The sequence below is a fragment of the Rhinatrema bivittatum genome, chromosome 17 (genome assembly GCF_901001135.1).
Source record: "Rhinatrema bivittatum chromosome 17, aRhiBiv1.1, whole genome shotgun sequence".
In the NCBI taxonomy this organism is placed as follows: Eukaryota; Metazoa; Chordata; class Amphibia; order Gymnophiona; family Rhinatrematidae; genus Rhinatrema; species Rhinatrema bivittatum.
The window spans coordinates 43,410,335-43,428,848 of NC_042631.1; the positions used below are offsets into that span (position 1 = coordinate 43,410,335).

The window sequence follows — 18,514 nt, forward strand, 5'->3', positions numbered from 1 at the left end:
GGGGCCCTCCCCTTTGGGCACCCCTTAGTGCAACCTGTAGTGCAAATGCCAGTTAATATCTTTGCAATTGAATATCTCTCCTTTGTTTAATATACTTCCTGTTATCCCTTTTTGCTCATTTTGAGCTTTTGTAAACCGTTGTGATGGCTTTACCGAATGACGGTATATAAAGCTCATTAAATAAAATAAATAAATAAATAAATAAATCAAACCCTTCTTCCCCCTCCTCTTTGAAAGGATTCAGATTAAGGAAAACAATTGCCCACATCTGTACTACAGACACCAGTTGAGACCCTGGTTGAATTTATGCTCCATGCAGTTTGCAGGAGGCATCTCCCACGATAAGCATTAAGTATAGCCCAGACATTTTATCCAGTGGTCACTTTTGACAGTCTGCTGGAAATTTAGAATGAACACAGAATTCAAAAGTGAGCTCCTCCATGCGAAGGAATTCTTAATGCCTTGGAAACCAAGTGGATTTTTGGGAAATGAATGGAGGTGGAGAATATTAGGAGCTCAGTACATAGTCGTATCAAAGTCTAAGACGTTGCCTGACTTTTTGTGTTTTGCTATGTTCCTGAATAACTGAAAGATTATCATTTTTTTTTTGTGGCAGGTGTAACATCTACACCAGTCTGTGGCCAAGACCTATGCTACTGGTCTGACTGGTACGATACCAGTGAACCAACTCTGACAAATTTAGGAGATTTTGAAATGATTGATGCAATAAGACAAAAAAACTCTTCCCTCTGTGACAATCCGAGAGACATTGATTGCAGAGCAAAACACATCCCTAACATCCCATTGAACAAATTAGGACAAAATGTGTCATGCAACCCATCCATAGGCCTGGCATGTTACAACAAAGATCAAATCATGCCACTGTGTTACAATTATGTGGTTAGAGTGCAGTGCTGCTCCTATATTCCCTGTGCCACTACAAAAACAAACAGCCAGGCTGAATTGTCAGCAGTTATAACCTCCAAGTCAAATGTTATCACCTTAACACCTGGCCCTCAGACTCTTTTGGGTACCAACACTGTCGGAGATCGCCCATTAGGTATGTGTTTCTGCTGAATGATAGGTCTAGAGCATGCATATGTGCAGTGGTGCTGAGTACATTAAGAATGATCATCTCCAAAAGCCTGTGATTCCACACAACTCATGAATGGGAGAATGTAGCTGAGCCACATGTACCATATTAGGGCATTCCCGAGCAAAGATGGCTAATTTTAAGGTCTCCTAAAATTTGGCCCATAGTGTCGCTGAGTCTGGCAATGTTTTCCCTTGCAGGCACACAGCGTTGTTGCAGGAGGAATTTAAATTACAAAAAGTGTTTTTAAAAGTCCCATAATCTGTTATTAGGCCCCCATCTTTTGCTTTAAGGCAAAAAGGGAACTGCTACATGAACCTATTGTAATGACCATCTTAACAGAAGAAAGTTCAGTTGTTAAAAGATAGATTTTGCTATGAAAATCCATTTTTGTTTAATCACTGTGTTATAAATGTAAATGTGGATGTTTTCCGATTGTCTTATAGAACCCAATATTTGTACTTTTCTGGCTTAAGTGACGCTGCTGAATATCTGGCTATGGTCAGTGGGTGCCACTGAACCGGATAAGTCACTTATATGGCTTAAGTATTTAGCCAGATAACTCAGAGGCAAGCAGTGGGAGGATGGGGGAGGAGCTGAGGTAGTCAGACAAGCTATCTGGCTAATTCCAGTATTTAGAGTTAGCCAGATAACCTATCCAGCTAATTCTGGTGGGCCCATACACCTGTCCTACAGTTAGCCAGATAAACGTATCTGGTTATCTTTAAGATAGTCGGGTATATTCAGTGGTGCAGCCACACTGCTGAATATCCCAGCTAAGCTAGCTGGATGATATTACCAGGCTAACTTGTCGAGCCACACAGCGGCTGTATATGGACCTTTACTGCAATATGTCTGCAAGAACTTTGCATAATGTAAAGCATTTTTTCTTAGATGCAGCAATCAGGGATATTGGATTGGTTTGCTGAGCAGGTCTAACAATCTAAGAGCCTGATTTACCAAAAGTTTTTCTCATAGACATAAAATGGGAGAAAAGCCTTAGTAAATAAGGCCCTAAATTTGGCAAGATGGCCATAAGACCCAGGCCTGAATTTTTTTTTTTTTTTTTTAAATTCTCAGGACTACTTTTTTTCTCCGAAATCTCAAAAATCTTCTTCCCCAGGATGGGAACACGTCTCCAGGCACCCCAAAAGCCCCCAAACCATTGCAAAACCCCACGTTACTGGATACTACTTTTGTGCAGTCCCCTTCTTGGTCAGTTCTTGGACACAGGGAGACACAGATGAACCACGGACCATGCAAGGCCATTTGACCTTGCATGCCAGGGTTCCCGCATAGGGGGGCAGGGGGACATCTTTTCAAGGCCCTTAGGGTTTTTTTCTCTCTGCGGGGCAATTCTGCACCCCAGTCACTTACACCAAAAATCACTCTTCATTCCAAACACTTGTTAAACTGCCAGCAGGAAACAAATCAAAGTCCAACAGTACACCAGAGGGCAGTGTGCCACACTGTGCACAAAGTCCCAAAATACAAACACTCCACACTACCTCCCAAACAGGTCAGCTCTTGAGGCAGGCACCCTTCTAACCGTGGCCCTCCCAGTACCTTTTGGGTGATGAAATGTCCCTCTCTATTTCTCTCTTGTCTCTTAGGGGAGTCTCTGGCAGCTGGATGTCCTCAGCCAGCACTCCTGGGGATTTTCCTGGGTGGGCTATTTGTCTCTGGAATCTCCCAAGACAATCCCCTAACACTGTCTCTGAAGAAATCCTTCCTTTCTGCACTCAGATGCAGGAGAGTTTCACAAAAAAATCACTTTTCTGAACTCTGTGAACTTGAAGTACCCTTTCCCTAAAGAGTAGCTCTACTTCAGGGCCTATTTCTGAAGAAGGGCAGATCCATCAATTGCCCTCTGCAAGGAGAGCCTTGTGCTGATTCTCCCCCTATACGACATGGGCACAGGAGTTGTGTTATCACGCAGACCCCCTCCCGATGGAGAGTAGCAACCTACAAAAACACACCCACAGTACACTGACCTTACACATAGGGGCAGGGGCTGGATGGAGACCTCCGACTCACACTGCTGGCAGGATGACCGGCTGAAGCCACAATTGCCATTCCACTGAAGGGAAAACACTGCCAGGAAGGAGCACATTTTGGGGGCCCCTTAGACTGATTTAGCTTAGATTAGAAATTTTGCAAATCTACCTTATAAATGGCCTGTGACCGACGGCCCGCAAATGCGCAGTAGAGCGCAGCTCTACTGCGCATGTGCGGGCAAGGACGTCGATCAGGAAAAAAAAAATGGCGGTGGGGCCGCAGGAGCGGGAGGAGAAGCAGCGGCGCCGCGCGCGCGCGGTGCCGCTGCTTCTCCTCCCCAGATCTGCCGGCAGATCTCGGGGGGGGGGAGGGTGTCACTCCCGCGCCCCCCGAGATCTGCCGGCAGATCTGGGGAGGAGAAGCAGCGGCGCCGCGCGCGCGCGGTGCCGCTACTTCTCCTCCCCAGATCTGCCGGCAGATCTCGGGGGGGGGGGTGTCACTCCCGCGCCCCCCCCCCCCCCGAGATCTGCCGGCAGGAGCGGGAGGAGAAGTAGCGGCACCGCGCGCGCGCGGTGCCGCTGCTTCTCCTCCCCAGATCTGCCGGCAGATCTCGCGGGGGTCACTGCCGCGCGGCGGGAGTGACACCCCCCCCCGAGATCTGCCGGCAGGAGCGGGAGGAGTCAATGGAGCCGGGTGAGGGTTGCGGGAAGTCGCGCTTACGGCGCCGGGAGGAAATGGAGGTGGGTGAAGGGAGGGACTGAGTGAGTGGGAGGGAGAGGGGGGACTGAGTGGGAGGGAGTGAGGGAGAGGAGGGAGAGGGGGGACTGAGTGAGGAGAGGGAGGGTGGAGAGGAGTGGGTGGGGGAGGGGGGTGGTGAGGGGAGAGAGAATGAGGGGGAGGTGAGAGACAGAGGGATGTAGCCCGTTTTAACGGGCTTTACGGCTTGTCTTATTATAAAGAGTTCAGATACAAATAACCCCTCCTCCTTTGACTATCCATACAGAGATTGGGTTTTATAGCTGAATCCTAAAGGATAATTAAAGAGCTTGCTGCTGTGCCATAATCGAGCATGAAAGTTAGGGACAACATAACTCCAGTCTATTTGAAAGTCTTCATATTAGCTTTTGCTATCCAGAATTGTACACAGTATTCAAGGTGCGGTCTCACCATGGAGCGATACAGAGGCATTATGACATTTTCCATTTTATTTCCCATTCCCTTCCTAATAATTCCTAACATTCTGTTTGCTTTTTTGACTGCTGCAGCACACTGAGCTGACAATTTCAGTGTAATATCAACTATGACATCGATATTTTTTTCCTGGGTGGTAAATCCTAAAATGAAAACTATACTGTAACTACAGCATGGGTTATTTTTCCCTATGTGCATCACCTTGCACTTGTCCATATTATGTTTCATCTGCCATATGGATGTCCAATAGAGATGTGAATCGGAACCGGAATCTGATCGGTTCCGATCCAAATCTTAAAATTTTTATCGCCCAGCCCGATTTGAATTCTGATTATCGGCTGCGCCCGATCCAATAATCAAAAAAACCCTCCCCCCACCCTCCCGAACCCCCAAAAAAGGTTTTAAAATTACCTGGTGGTCCAGCGGAGCGCGGGGAGTGATCTCCCGCTCTCAGGCCATCAGCGGCGTTAATAAAAATGGCGCCGATGGCCCTTTGCCCTTACCATGTGACAGGGCAAAGGTAGCGCCGGCACCATTTTGAATACTGGCAATACGGCCTGAGTGCAGGAGGTCGCTCCCGGATCCCCGCTGGACTTTTGGCAAGTCTTGTGGGGGTCAGGAGGCCCCCCCGAAGCTGACCAAAAGTCCCTGGGGGTCCAGCGGGGGTCCGGGAGCGATCTCCTGCACTCAGGCCGTATTGCCAATATTCAAAATGGCGCCGGCGCTACCTTTGCCCTGTCACATGGTAAGGGCAAAGGGCCATCGGCGCCATTTTAATTAACTCAGCCGATGGCCTGAGAGCGGGAGATCATTCCCCGCGCTCCCGCTGGACCACCAGGTAATTTTAAAAGGTTTTTGGGGGGTCATTTTAAAGGGTCGGGTGGGGGGGGTTTAATCGGGCCATCGGCGCCATTTATATTAGTGGCAGCCAAAATGGCGCCGATGGCCCGAGAGCGGGAGATCGCACCGGGACCCCCCCACTGGACCACCAGGTAATTTAAAACATTTTGGGGGGGTTCGGGAGGGTGGGGGATTTGTTTTAAAGGGTTGGGGTGGGTTTAGGGGTTGTTTTGGTGTGCCGGTTTTCCCGCCTCCCCCCTACCCGATTTACAATTTTTCACGATAAATCGGGGGAATTTCTATTGTATCGCGACTCTAACGATTTTTGACGATTTAAAAAAATATCTGACGATTTTTTTAAATCGTCAAAAAGGATTCACAACTCACCAGGAATCACGTGGCGCCGCGTCACTCAGACGTGACGTCACGTGATTCCCGGCTTGTTCGCGCCGGATGGCTCGTTCGGCCCAAAAAGAACTTTTGGCCAGCTTGGGGGGGTCAGGAGGCCCCCCCAAGCTGGCCAAAAGTTCTTTTTGGGCCGAACGAGCCATCCGGCGCGAACGAGCCGGGAATCACGTGACGCCGGCGTCACTCGACGTGCCGCCGACGTCACATGCTTCTCGCCAAGGATTGCAGAAATGGCGTCCTCACTCCGCTCCATCACCAGGGAGTTGTGGTAAGTCGGGGGGGGGGGGATTAAGGAGGGTGAGGGGGTTTATATTTTTATTTTGGCTCAACAATCGCGATTTCCCACATATCGAACATATCTATGTTCGATATGTGGGAAATCCGATCGTTTATGTCGAATCAATTTTTTAAGTAAAAAAAAAAAATGAGTTGCGTTTCACTAATGCGGTCAATCCGAATGCACACCCCTAATAGTTTCCACTATTTTTCCCAGCACTGAAGTCAGGCTCACTGGTCTATAGTTTCCCGGATCACCCCTGGAGCCCTTTTAAATATTGGGGTTACATTGGCTACCCTCCAGTCTTCAGGTACAATGGATGATTTTAATGATAGGTTACACATTTTAACTAATAGATCTGAAATTTCATTTTTGAGTTCCTTCAGAACCCTGGGATGCATATCATCCCAGGGTTCTGAAGGAACCCTGGGATGATATGATCTGCTACTCTTTAGTTGGTCAATCTGGCCTACTACATCTTCCAGGTTCACAGTGATTTGGTTCAATTCACCTGATTTATCACCCTTGAAAACCATCCCCGGAACGGGTATCTCCCCAACATCCTTGTTAGTAAACACGAATCAAATAATTAATTTAGACTTTCTGCAATGTCATTATCTTCCTAAGCCCCTTTAACCCCATGGTCATCTAACAGTCCACCTCATTCCCTCACAGGATTCTTGCCTTGGATATATTTTTAAAAGTTTTTATTATAAGTTTTTGTCTCTATGGCTAACTTCATTGCAAATTCTTAGCCTGCCTTATCAATGTTTTACACTTAACTTGACAATGCTTATGCTTTTTCCTATTTCCTTCAGATGGATCCTTCTTCAAATTTTTGAAGGATGATTTTTTTGGCTAAAATAGCCTCTTTCACCTCACCTTTTAATCATGCCGTTAATCGTTTTGCCTTCCTTCCACCTTTCTTAATGCGTGGAATACGTTTGGAATGCGCTTCTAAGATTGTATTTTTAAACAATTTCCAAGCCTGTTGTACACTCTTAACCTTTGTAGTTGCACCTTTCGAGTTTTTTCTATTTTCCTCTTTTTATCAAAGTTTCCTTTTTGAAATTTAGTGTTAGAGCTGCAGATTTACATATTGTCCCCTTTCCAGTCATTAGTTCACATTTGATCATGTTATGATCACTGTCGCCAAGACGGCCCCACCACCGTTACCTCTCTCACCAAATCCTGCACTCCACTAAGTATTTTATCTAAAATAGCTCCCTCTTTCATCGGTTCCTGAACCAATTGCTCCATAAAACTGTCTATTCCATCCAGGAACTTTATCTCTTTAACATGTCTTGATGTTACATTTACCCACTTAATATTGGGGTGATTGAAGTCTCCCATTATAACTACACTACCAATTTGGTTAGCTTCTCTAATTTCTCTTAGCATTTCATTGTCCATCTCATCATTTTGGCCAACTGGACAGTAGGATATTCCTATCGTTATACTCTCATCCAATTCACATGGGATTTTTACCCATAAAGATTCTATTGTGCATTTAGTGACTTGTAAGCTCCTTATCCTGTTGGAGGGTATAAAGCACCAGCCCCCCGCCAAGTTGCTCCTCACTGTCACTGTGATATAATTTGTACCCTGGTATGGCACTAACCCATTGGTTCTCATCCTTTCACCATGTCTCTGAGATGCCAATTATGTCTATCTCATCATTCACTGCTATACACTAACTCTCATCTTATTTCTTAGACATCTGGCATTGGGATACAGACATTTCAAAGTGTGTTTTTTGTTTATATTAATAGCCTGTTTTTCAGTTGATAGGGATAATTTGGCATCTTTTAGCTCAGGTGATTCTTTACTTATAGGCACATGGACTACTTTTCTTATTATTGGAACCTCACTGTCGGGATGCCCTAACTCTCCTGTTTCATTAGTATCCTTTGAAGATACCTCTCTCCGAACCATGCGCTGCCGAGAAACTGTCGGCTTTCCCCTTTGTTCTAGTTTAAAAGCTGCTCTATCTCCTTTTTAATGGTTAGCGCCAGCAGTCTGGTTCCACCCTGGTTAGGGGGAGCCCATCCCTTCAGAAAAGACTTCCCCTTCCCCAAAAGGTTCCCCAGTTCTTTCAAACCTGAATCCCTCTTCCTTGCACCATTGGCTCATGTTGTGGAAGTGGATCCTTAGGCCGAGGGGGAGTTGGCACAACCTGCAAGGAGGAGCCCTGTAGGTCCCCACTGTTGGCAGGCACAGCTGGCTGAAGCAGAGGCCCAACAGGTGCTTCACCAATACCAACCCTTGTTCCCCTTAGGTTGAGCCCTTGGGTGCCTGGGCCAGCTGGACTAAGGTGCAGGCCTCTGTGGAGGTGAAGATCCATTGCGAGGAAGATGATGCGGGCCAACACAGTAAGAGAAAGCGGAGTCGGGTCAGGCAGCAGTCTGGGCAGGTGGCAGGCAATCAGAGTCAAGTTCAGGCTGTGATCAGAGGCAGGCAGAGTACACTCAGGACAAGATCCAGACAGAGGATCAGGCCAGGCAGAGGTCATTCAACAATGATAAGCGGGCGGAGGTAGGAGGCAGGCGGAGGTCAAGCAGTGTCAAGTCCAAATCGGGGTCAAAAGCTAGAAGTCCAAACTGAGGAGATAAGGAACAATGGAGAATGAGGAGCCAAAGGAACAAGGAGGAAAACTGGGAGGCGGACAAGGAGGACTGACCAAGATGACGAGTACTTGGGATGAAGACACAGAAGAACAGGAACACAGCAGGAGTCAGAAACACTATACCCCGGTAGTTTACCTCTCTCCAAATCTTTTAAGTTTTAACATTTCACAGAGCAATATTTACTGATCCTCTTCAGCCACCGGCAAGATGATCCTCTCCTCTCAGTGCTCCTACTGGATTCCTGTATGCAATTCTGGTCATCTCATCTAAAAAAAAATATAGTTGAACTGGAGAAAGTGTAGAGAAAGGCAACCAAATTGATAAAGGGCATGAATCGGCTCCTCTATGAGGAAAGGCTAAAGAGGTTAGGGCTGTTCAGCTTGGAGAAGAGATGGTTTAGGAGGGATATGATAGAGGTCTATAAAATCATGAAAGGACTTGAATGGGTAAATATGAAACACTTATATAATGTTTGAATAATACAAGGACTAGGGGACACTCTATGAAATTAGCAAGTAGCACATTTAAAACAAATCAGAGAAAATTCTTTTTCACTCAATGGACAATTAAGCTCTGGAATTCGTTGCCAGAGGATGTGCTTAAGGCAGCTAGTGTAGCAGGGTTTAAAAACATTTTGGATAAGTTCCTGGAAAAGAAGTCCATAACTGCTATTAATCAATAGGAAATAGCCACATTTTGTGGCCTACATTAGTAGCATGGGATCTATTTAATATTTGGGTATTTGCCAGGCACTTGTGACTTGGATTGGCTTCTGCTGGAGACAGGATGATGGACCCTTGGTCTGACCCAGTATAGCATATCTTATCTTCTTATGTAACCTATCTGGCTTAGAGAGAGGCAATTTGTTTAATAAAGATGCCATAATGATATTCTGTGATGGGGAATACAGAGACCATACAGTAAGGAGGGGGGGGGGGCAATTTTATAACAGCATACGTAAAGTTGCAGGTTGTTTTCAAAGAAAACTTCCGTACATAAGACAGCATTGAACATTACCCTAGCAAAACTACCCCAACACAATTACAACTGCAATTTAGGGCAGATAGTTTTCCCATGAAAATGTATTACTTCTCTAAATCATAAAGTATGGGAGGGGGATCATAATGAAAACCCCAGAGCAATCACCCACACCTTCTCCAGCAGTGAAACTTGTGCAGCCACGGATCTGTGTGTGCTGCTCTCAGCCCAGGGAGCTGAAAGGTTCTCCTCCCTGTTGTCAGGGATAAACATTCTGACTCTGCTATTGAAGGCCACAGCCTGAGGACACTGGAGGGAACAAACTGTAGTAGGGAGATGGGGAAACTTGTACTTCTGTTTATTCTTTTTTTCAGAGCTATGCAAAGAAAATGTTTTCAAATGCAAAAATGCCCCAGAATCTGTAATGCTATGGGTATATTAAGAAATGGGGATCTGGAAGGATCCCTCCACTTCTTCTTTGGAGAGTCATATTTGAATCTAGCTACAAAGGGCTACGAAATACCAATGATGCCCAAGATGTTAGTGATAAGGAAGATATCCTAGAAAGGGAAATATTTATCATCACATGCTGCTAAGGGGCAGACTCCTCTGCCAGTAGAATGAAGATTCACAAAAGGGACAGACGATGAAGCTCCAAACACAGAGATGGTCCAGACAGGGATTCATGGACAAGCTGGACTCCTTTGCTCCACGGGGTGAATTCCGAAGCTGTTACCATTATTATTTGTGCAGAATGCTTTTTAAATCAGAAGTATGGGACAGGAGGACCTGTAACCATGATGGGGGTAATTTTGCAATATCGCACATAAGTTTAGCCGACAAATATACACATAAGTTGCACCTATTTTCAAAGTGGACTTTGCATGCATAAGTCCACTTTGAATATTTATCCTGGCAAAGCTATGCGCACACAATTAGCCCAGTATTTGGTATGTGTCGTTTTGGGTGAGGGAATTTCTGGTACTTTTTAAAATCAAAAAGTATGACATATGTGCCACCCCTACCCAGACTCCCCTACCCAGACTCCCCCATCCCGAAATGTTGCGGGTTCAGACTGTGCACACTGGTATCCTGCCTGGGGGGGGGGGGGCTAATCTCATATAAACACACACAATTACTGTGATTATACCTAGGGGCTTAAACCCAGGAGCTTATCCCCTACACAAATGGCACACACAAATGGCCAATCCATTTCAGAATACTATATAAGTCAATCACCATAATTTACAAAGCTATCCAACAAATCGCTCCTCTCAACCTACAAATCCCTTTCATAAAGCATACATCCTCCAGACCCATAAGAGAGTACTACAAAGATTCTCTTCAGGTACCTCATTCCAAAACTTCCCTCCACATAACTTACAGAGACAGGGCTTTCTCCACAGCAGGACCCACTCTCTGGAACTCCATACCAACGGAGCTAAGACAGGAACCCTGCTTCCCGACATTCAGGAAAAGACTCAAAACATGGCTTTTCAAACAAGCCTTCCCAGACTCAGATTAAACCCAATATTTTCCGACAAACAACCTCCAAGCAACAACTTTCTTTTTACAACCAATTTTGCAACCAACCCTAAGCATTACCAACATCCAGAATTTCATTACTTCTGATCTCTTCCATCTTGTTAAAAACTACATCTATGTGAACTGAACAATTCATTGTAAATCACCCACTTCCCTGCTTGGTAATTCTACCATTTTATGGGTTAATATACTATGTTAAAGTTACTATCTTCTCTTCTTCTTACTCCTAGTTGTAAGCCTCCTTGTTTTATTGTAACTGCATCTATTGTATGTTTAGTACATATTATCTCGTTCTCTGTTCCGGTTATCACCCCACTGTTTATTGTAAACCGGCTTGATGTGATATTTTCACGAATGCTGGTATAGAAAAAAATCTAAATAAATAAAATAAATAAATCGTAAATTCAGTACATCATGGTTCCAGGTAAGAAAGTAAGTTTATTTGAACAATAGGAGGATAGAACAAATAAAATCATATCCTATAGAAGAAGTAATGGTAGATAATAATTGCTACATAGATATAAAAAGCTTACATTTCCAAAGGATCAGCCATACTATCACGTCCAGGGCTCTCTATCTCCCCACTCTCTTTCTCGCTGTCTCCTGTATACACTACAAATGCTTGTGAAAGCAGCCGTGTTCCCTCCCTCTGAGTTCTTATCAGTTTTCAGACACAGCTGTGTGGCCTTCATTCTTTCTCTCAGGCTTTAGTATAAGTTAATTGCCAGTTTTCTTATAAACAGACCCTTGCCTGTTCGTAAACATTTCACAGTGCAAGACAGTAAACTGGCACTCACTCAGAGGTTGGCCTGTGGCCTTCAAACTAGTCTGTATCTGCGTGAAAACCCTGAATCCATACGGCCTATCCTCTATACACATCCTCAGCAAAAGTAACAAAATATGACTCCAACAGTGCATGCATGTAATTTTACGTGCTTATCGGTTGTAGAATTCTCTAAAGAAACTTCTGTGGGTAAAGCACTACTTTACTGGCAGTAGTCCTTTTGAAAATGACCCTCTTTGTGTATAGTAAATCAATTTCAGTTTTACATCATATTTTATTAGACAAATTTCAGTCCTTCTTTTAACCTTTTTTGTGTAAGGACCCGGAGAAAATGTGCAGATCATAGTTCTGAAATGTTATGCTGCCAAAGAAAGTCCTAGAACATTACTATCATTTTAGGCTCATTGTGGTGATACTTTGGGGGATTCTTATTTTTATTTTTGCCAAAAGTTCTGTTTAATGACACTGTCAAAAAGTTTTAGTTTACTGGAAACCGATACGATGTGCAAACGGCTATCGGTATATAAAATCATTTAAATAAATAAATAAATAAATAAAAAGCTTTTCTTAAATATTAACTGTGCACCACATTAAAAGGGTTGAGATATGCTGACCTTTGTTTTTAGACATTAATTTTATCCAGTAAAATGTATTCCATTTGTCATGTGAGTTAGAAGGGTCAGAGAGGGCTTCTTATTTTAGGCATTCTCACTGTTAATTTTAAAGGCTGCATTTTAACTGACTCACACTGTGGAGCCCCACTGCGCCTGTCACCCAATCAGAGCCTGCACTGGCTGACCCTGCTCCTCCTTCCCCCACCCCCTACTCTTGGGCAGTTCTTTCACTGGGCATTTCCAGGAGAGGGCATTTCCTTTCCTTAATGCTTTGAGAAAGCAGCAAGGAAGGCTGTCTAACAAAGCCGTGGAGGCAACAGGATAAGGACTAGAAGCCAAAATGTCCAAATTTTGATTCTTTATTGGAGAATAAAATCTTAAAAAGCTCGACTCAGGCCGAGTTTCGCTCTCTCTCAAAGGGACTGCATCAGGGGCTCTGTTTCATCAAATTAAAATTCAAAATTGCACAGATGGAGTGTATAGAGGCACATCATATGGCCTCTAAACAGGGGTGTCAGTGAATGTATTTCAAGTGTATTTGAGTACGAGCAGTTGACGATTCGAGACGTGCTGCGATTTAATAAATGGTATGCTGTTGAAGTCATCTATTAATGATTGACATTTGAACACAAAATATTGACTACAGCAATATGTTCACTGACATCCCTGTTTAGAGACCATATGATGCGCCTCAATACTCTCCATCTGTGCAATTCTGAATTTTAATTTGATGAAACAGAGCCCCTGATGCAGCCCCTTTGAGAGAGGGCGAAACTCGGCCTGAGTCGGGCTTTTTAAGATTTTATTTTCCAATAAAGAATCAAAATTTGGACATTTTGGCTTCTAATCCTTATCCTTTCCTTAATGCTTCCATATTTTCACCCTTTTGGAAATTAAAGAAATGAAGGCAGTGGAGCAGTTTTAGCGCTGTAGTCTGAAGGTGATCTTGAGAAAACTGACTGATGCCTAGAACTTAAGTTAGATGTTTGTGCTAATCATGGCACGTGGAATCATGTGATATTACATTGCAGACTCTTTGCCCAATCATAGTGAGATGACATCAGCAGTCTCAGCATCTATTAATATATAAATAGGAAAGGAATATTGCCTGTCTCATGTTTTGCCAATGCAAACCACATCTAGGACTGTTTTTTCAGACCATTCCAGCCTGGCCTCCAAAACGGAGGATTCTGCAGCTCTGTTTACTGCTATATCTGTACATTACATACTTATTATTTCAAAGAGCAGGCATTAATAGATGATAGCTCTGGTTTATTGAAACATCGGTGGCTGTACTTGCTGTTACGTCCTTGCTGTCTCCAAGGCTGAATTTGCATTGCTGGCTACCATAGGCAGCGCATGGAGGGGGGGGGGGGGGGTTGGTATTCACCCCCTACCCTTCGAGATGCAAGGGTTGGGACTGTCCACTCCCAGCTGCTTAGCTATAGTGGTGCCTTCCTGGTCCCATGGTGGTGGCAGTGGCAGCAATATAGAAGATGAAATTCAGTGTGAGGCCTTCGGTCAGCTGCTCTGCACAGCTCAAGGACCTGCTCCCTCCTCCCACACGGGCCTCCTGTTACTATGGAAACAAGGCCGCAGGCCCTGCGCTGAATTTAATGTTTTAGGTTGCTGCCTCCACCGCGCAGGATCGGGTTGGATCCACTGTAGGTAAGAGGTATGCAGCAGTGGCAGTGCTCCATTGCCTATCAAAATTTGGCACCAGATTCAGTTGCTTATGTTGCATATACCTAACTCCTGACCTGGCTATCTCAGCGCCTTTGCCAGTGTGACTCATCATAGAGGCTGCTCCATGACTAACCGGTCACCTGACCACATCAACTCCCGTCACACCTCTTAAAGACAATGTATGCTGTAAGCTGTAAACATTGCATGTATCTTTTATCTTTTTAGAATGTGATCAATCATTGTGCGAAGCTCAGTCAATGACCTGTGATGTAGGCTTCCAGTTAACTGAAACAGTTCTTGAAGGAGCGTGCTGTCCTGTTTTCACTTGTGGTGAGAATCTTGTTTCCTTTCACTGCTTTGAGTGTAGTGAGTAGCCCTCTGCTTTCTTATTGCTTTGCTAAAGTCCTATTGGGGTCATCCAAAGACCCCCCCCCCCCCCCATTTACTCTTGGGACAATTTACAAACTGCCCACCTTGGGAAATAAACTGTGGAGCTTTCCTTTGAAATTTGCCACGGCTACAAAGTTCACGGTCACTTGCCCCTGCTTTGTGTGCTGGTAATTTCTCCATGGAAAAACGCATGTAGTTGCGAAAATGCAATCTCTGAGCGTGATTTTGAAAGGCATTTCCTCATGTAAAACAGTGTTTGGCACGCAGAATTGGGCGCTCTGAAAACTGCCTAATTCTCTTTGTGTGTAAAAATTCACGTGCAGTGTCATTTACATGCAGAGAGGAGGAGACAGAGTGGAGGAGGGTTGCACATACACGTGTACATATACACAATTATGCACGTACACACACTTGCATAATTATACTGGGAGAAGCACCCATACAAAGAAACAGGTGGAGATCTGTGTGCAAACTTTTCCTACCCCACTTTTCAAAGGCTCATTGTTCTGTAAAGATTACAGATGTTTAGATGCCTAAACATTCTTTTTTAAGTTAATTTCAAATCATAGGCCAGACCAGTAAGATAAATACTACTGCTGGATCCATAGTTCTTTCATCAGCTGGAGGCAGAAAATACCGATGGAGCAGCAGCATTTGTCACCCCACAGTGTCTCCCTGTAATTGTATATGCTTACAGGTCGCAAATTTTCTAAAGCGCCATTTCTATGGGTAACCCACTGATTTTCCCATAGCAGTCCCTTTGAATATTAGCCTCTATAAGAGGACATTAATGCATCTCCCAACTGTATAGTTCTTTTTCAGAAGACTCGATCTAAATATTCAATATAGTTTCATTTGGAATGCATTTCAAAAATGTGTATTTAATAAAAATGTTTAAATACATTGAAGTGTTTAGAACTGTTTTTATCTCCCACTACAGTGTTATGTAGTTCCTGTAGGTTCAGCCTTCCTATACTGTACAGTTTCCAAATGGCTCCAAGTCATCAGGAACAGGAAGGACTGGCTTCTTATTGCAACTGTGGGACTTGTAGTTCCAGAGTCCCAGTATTTGATGAAAGTCCAGAGATGCAATGGGCACACCAGTACTGCCTTAGCTTACTCCCGCTGGCATGGCGCCCTCTGGTAAAACTGTCATGAGGCGATACCTTTCCAAGCGTGCACGGTGTGCCCACCATCTGATAATGCGGTTCTTTATTATCTTCTCTCTGTTTATGGCTTTTTTTTGTGTTTTCTCTCACAGTACCAAAGTTTGTGTGCACAACAAATGATCAAGAATACCAGGTAGGATAATGAAGGTGTACCCTATAAACAATAGTTTTTGTTTTTACTCACCTGCTGCTCCTCTTTTGTAAGATGTAATAATATGAGACTGATAGAAATAACCTGTGAGATTGCAGCTGCTTTAATAAGGCCACAGTAACATACAAGCCGCGTGCCGATGCCCTCTGTGCCCGTCAATTTTTTTCTGTGTTAAAGTCTTCAGCCGTTATCACGTGGCTGTCCACGGCAGTCTCTTTCAAATTCTTGGAAACCACACAAAATGGCAGGAGACTGTTGTCCCCGAGCTGACAGAAAATGAGTTCAGGTGACGTTCAAGCCCCCAAAAGTTTTCACAGAATGTCTTTATGAAAACTATAACTCAGCATACCATTTCCAACAGGGAAATTAGCCTTATGAAATTATTATGTCTGTATATCTGTCCCCTCCTGTAAATAGCACCCTCACCCCACCACTATAACTTTTCAATAATTCGTCCATTTCATTCAAATTTCTGCCACATCTAGTAAAGCCTCCAGTGAGGCCCAGATGGATAGATTTAGGTGACGTTTCATCCACAACCTAGCTAGCTAGGTCATGACTAAAAATTCCCTAAATCTAGCTGGCTAAATGTAGGCAGCTATCTCTGTGCACAGGGATAACCTGCAGCCAGTGCTGAAAATTAGCACCAGCCACTTAGGTTACTCCCTCTGAACCAGCCACACCTTTGGAACTGCCTAGAAATTGAAAGACTAAACTGAGCTGGTTTTCAGAGAGGCCACATGTCTGCATAGAGAGGTGACTAGATCAAAATCTTCTCCAAGTGCCTCAGTTCCAGCCCATAAATATATATTCCTGCATATAATAGCTTTTACCTTTTTTCTACAGTTTACAGAGCTTACTTTTTCTTATTTGCTAATTCTGAATATGATTAGATTTACTCCACTGTTATTTTGTAAATTTTTTCTTTTCTTCCTCTTTATTTTAATCATTATGTATATTACTTTGGCAACACATGTAAAATTGTCATTCCAATAAAGTTATCTGAATCTAATTAGAGTTCCCAAGCACAAACATATCCATAAATCCTAGTTTAAATCAGAACATGTGCACAAGTGACAAAAACAATCATGTCACTTTCTGGTGAGCACAATGAGCTTTGTTTGCACAGTGATTTCTCCCTTTCTCTATCCCTGGTGAAACTTTCGTAAAAACAGAACTTTAGTCGTAAAGCTGCTGGTTTAACATATTGTGATTTGCTCTGCTGCTCACTAATAGGGCCCTTTTGCGATGTCACTTCTGTGAGATTGTGTCATGACTTTCACAAAATACCTTTCAGTTTGGTGGGTAAAACTCAGTTAATATACTCAGTGAAGTCAATATTGAAAGAGTTTTGTCTGGGTAACGAATTGAGTTACCCTGACAAAACCCAAGATTTCAATATTTTCCCTGTCCTGTCCAGCTAAATGTAACTCATTTCCCACAGAAATGTAAGCCAGGTGAAAAGAAATGTTGATGTGGTTACATTTTGGCGGGTGAACGCTGATATTTAACACTAGCTGGCTAAATTTAGACAGATAAGTCTGGTGAGAAACATATTTGCCCTGGAGTTTCCTGGATACGTTTATCTAGGTACATTCAGCACAGACTTATCTGGCTGAGTTCCACTGAATATCCAGGGAAAGTTATCTGGGAACTTTGTCCAGGTTGCTTTCCCACCCACCGGCCTCTTGAATACTGACCTCAGAGTGTGCAGCAGGAAAATAGCTTTAGAAGTATTTCCTGATCAGAACTCAGCCACTTACTGTCTAATAATCTGAGGTCAGAAAGATCACTTGTTCGTGCTCCATAGTTTGAATTTGATTTTTATCTAAGAAAAGGAGTACACACTGGGAACTGTCAGGAGACAGGGAAATTGAAATCCAATATTATTATGATCAGATTATGGGGTCCATTTTCAGTCACTGTCTAGTCAGAAAAGTCAGTGCAGCCACACCACTGAATATATCCGACTATCTTATTTATTTATTTTAAAATGTTTTTATTCCACTTATAACAATGGATCGTGCTAAGTGGATTACATAAAAATAGTTCAGAACAATAAAAATAGTTCAGAACAATAAAAAAAAATGCAATCACATACATCATTAACATATACAATAGAACAATAAAACAAACAAATTCTTAACTCCTATTCACAACATTATAATGCAAAAGCGTGTAGACACAGATAAGTTTTTAATTGTTTTAATTGTTTCCTAAAGCTCCCAATGTCATTAATAGCTCATAAAGTTACGGGCAAAGAATGCCAGAAACCAGGCCCATTCACTGAAAAAGATCTGGGTCATGTTTCCTGCAATCGTGCTGTCTTGACTGTGGGAATTACTAGTAAATTTTTATCAGCTGATCGCAATGTACGACTAGGAACATAGGCATTCAAAAGATCAGCTAGATAAGAAGGACCATCCAGTTTTAAAACTTTGTATATGAAAAGTAAAATCTTAAATTTGATCCAATATTTAACAGGGAGCTAATAAAGCTTCTGAAACAAGGGGGTGACATGATCCCATCGTTGTCCCCCCATCACAAGTCTAGCAGCAGAATTTTGTAATACTGTAGAGCTTTCAGTGAGACAGTAGGAAGTCCCACCAAAAGAGAATTATAACAGACAACTGTAGACAGGACAAAGGCCTGGATCACGGATCGAAAATAATTTGTATCTAGAATATACTTTAAATGAACTAACAGTTTAAGTTAAAAATAACCTGTTTTTTAAAAAATATGCTCCTTGACGATAAGTTTACT

General features: G+C 43.4%; 1 protein-coding gene across 1 annotated transcript in view; it reads left to right on the top strand.

Annotated features, from left to right (window-relative positions):
- The first annotated feature begins 3,769 nt into the window (after positions 1–3,769).
- LOC115079493 (kielin/chordin-like protein) overlaps positions 3,770–18,514 on the top strand; it is a 189,244-nt gene continuing 174,499 nt past the window's right edge. The window contains exons 1-3 of the mRNA XM_029583118.1: positions 3,770–3,831; positions 14,267–14,371; positions 15,693–15,733. Coding sequence (XP_029438978.1) covers positions 14,299–14,371; positions 15,693–15,733 — 114 coding nt within the window. The 5' untranslated portion in view covers positions 3,770–3,831; positions 14,267–14,298. The remainder of the gene's footprint in view (positions 3,832–14,266; positions 14,372–15,692; positions 15,734–18,514) is intronic.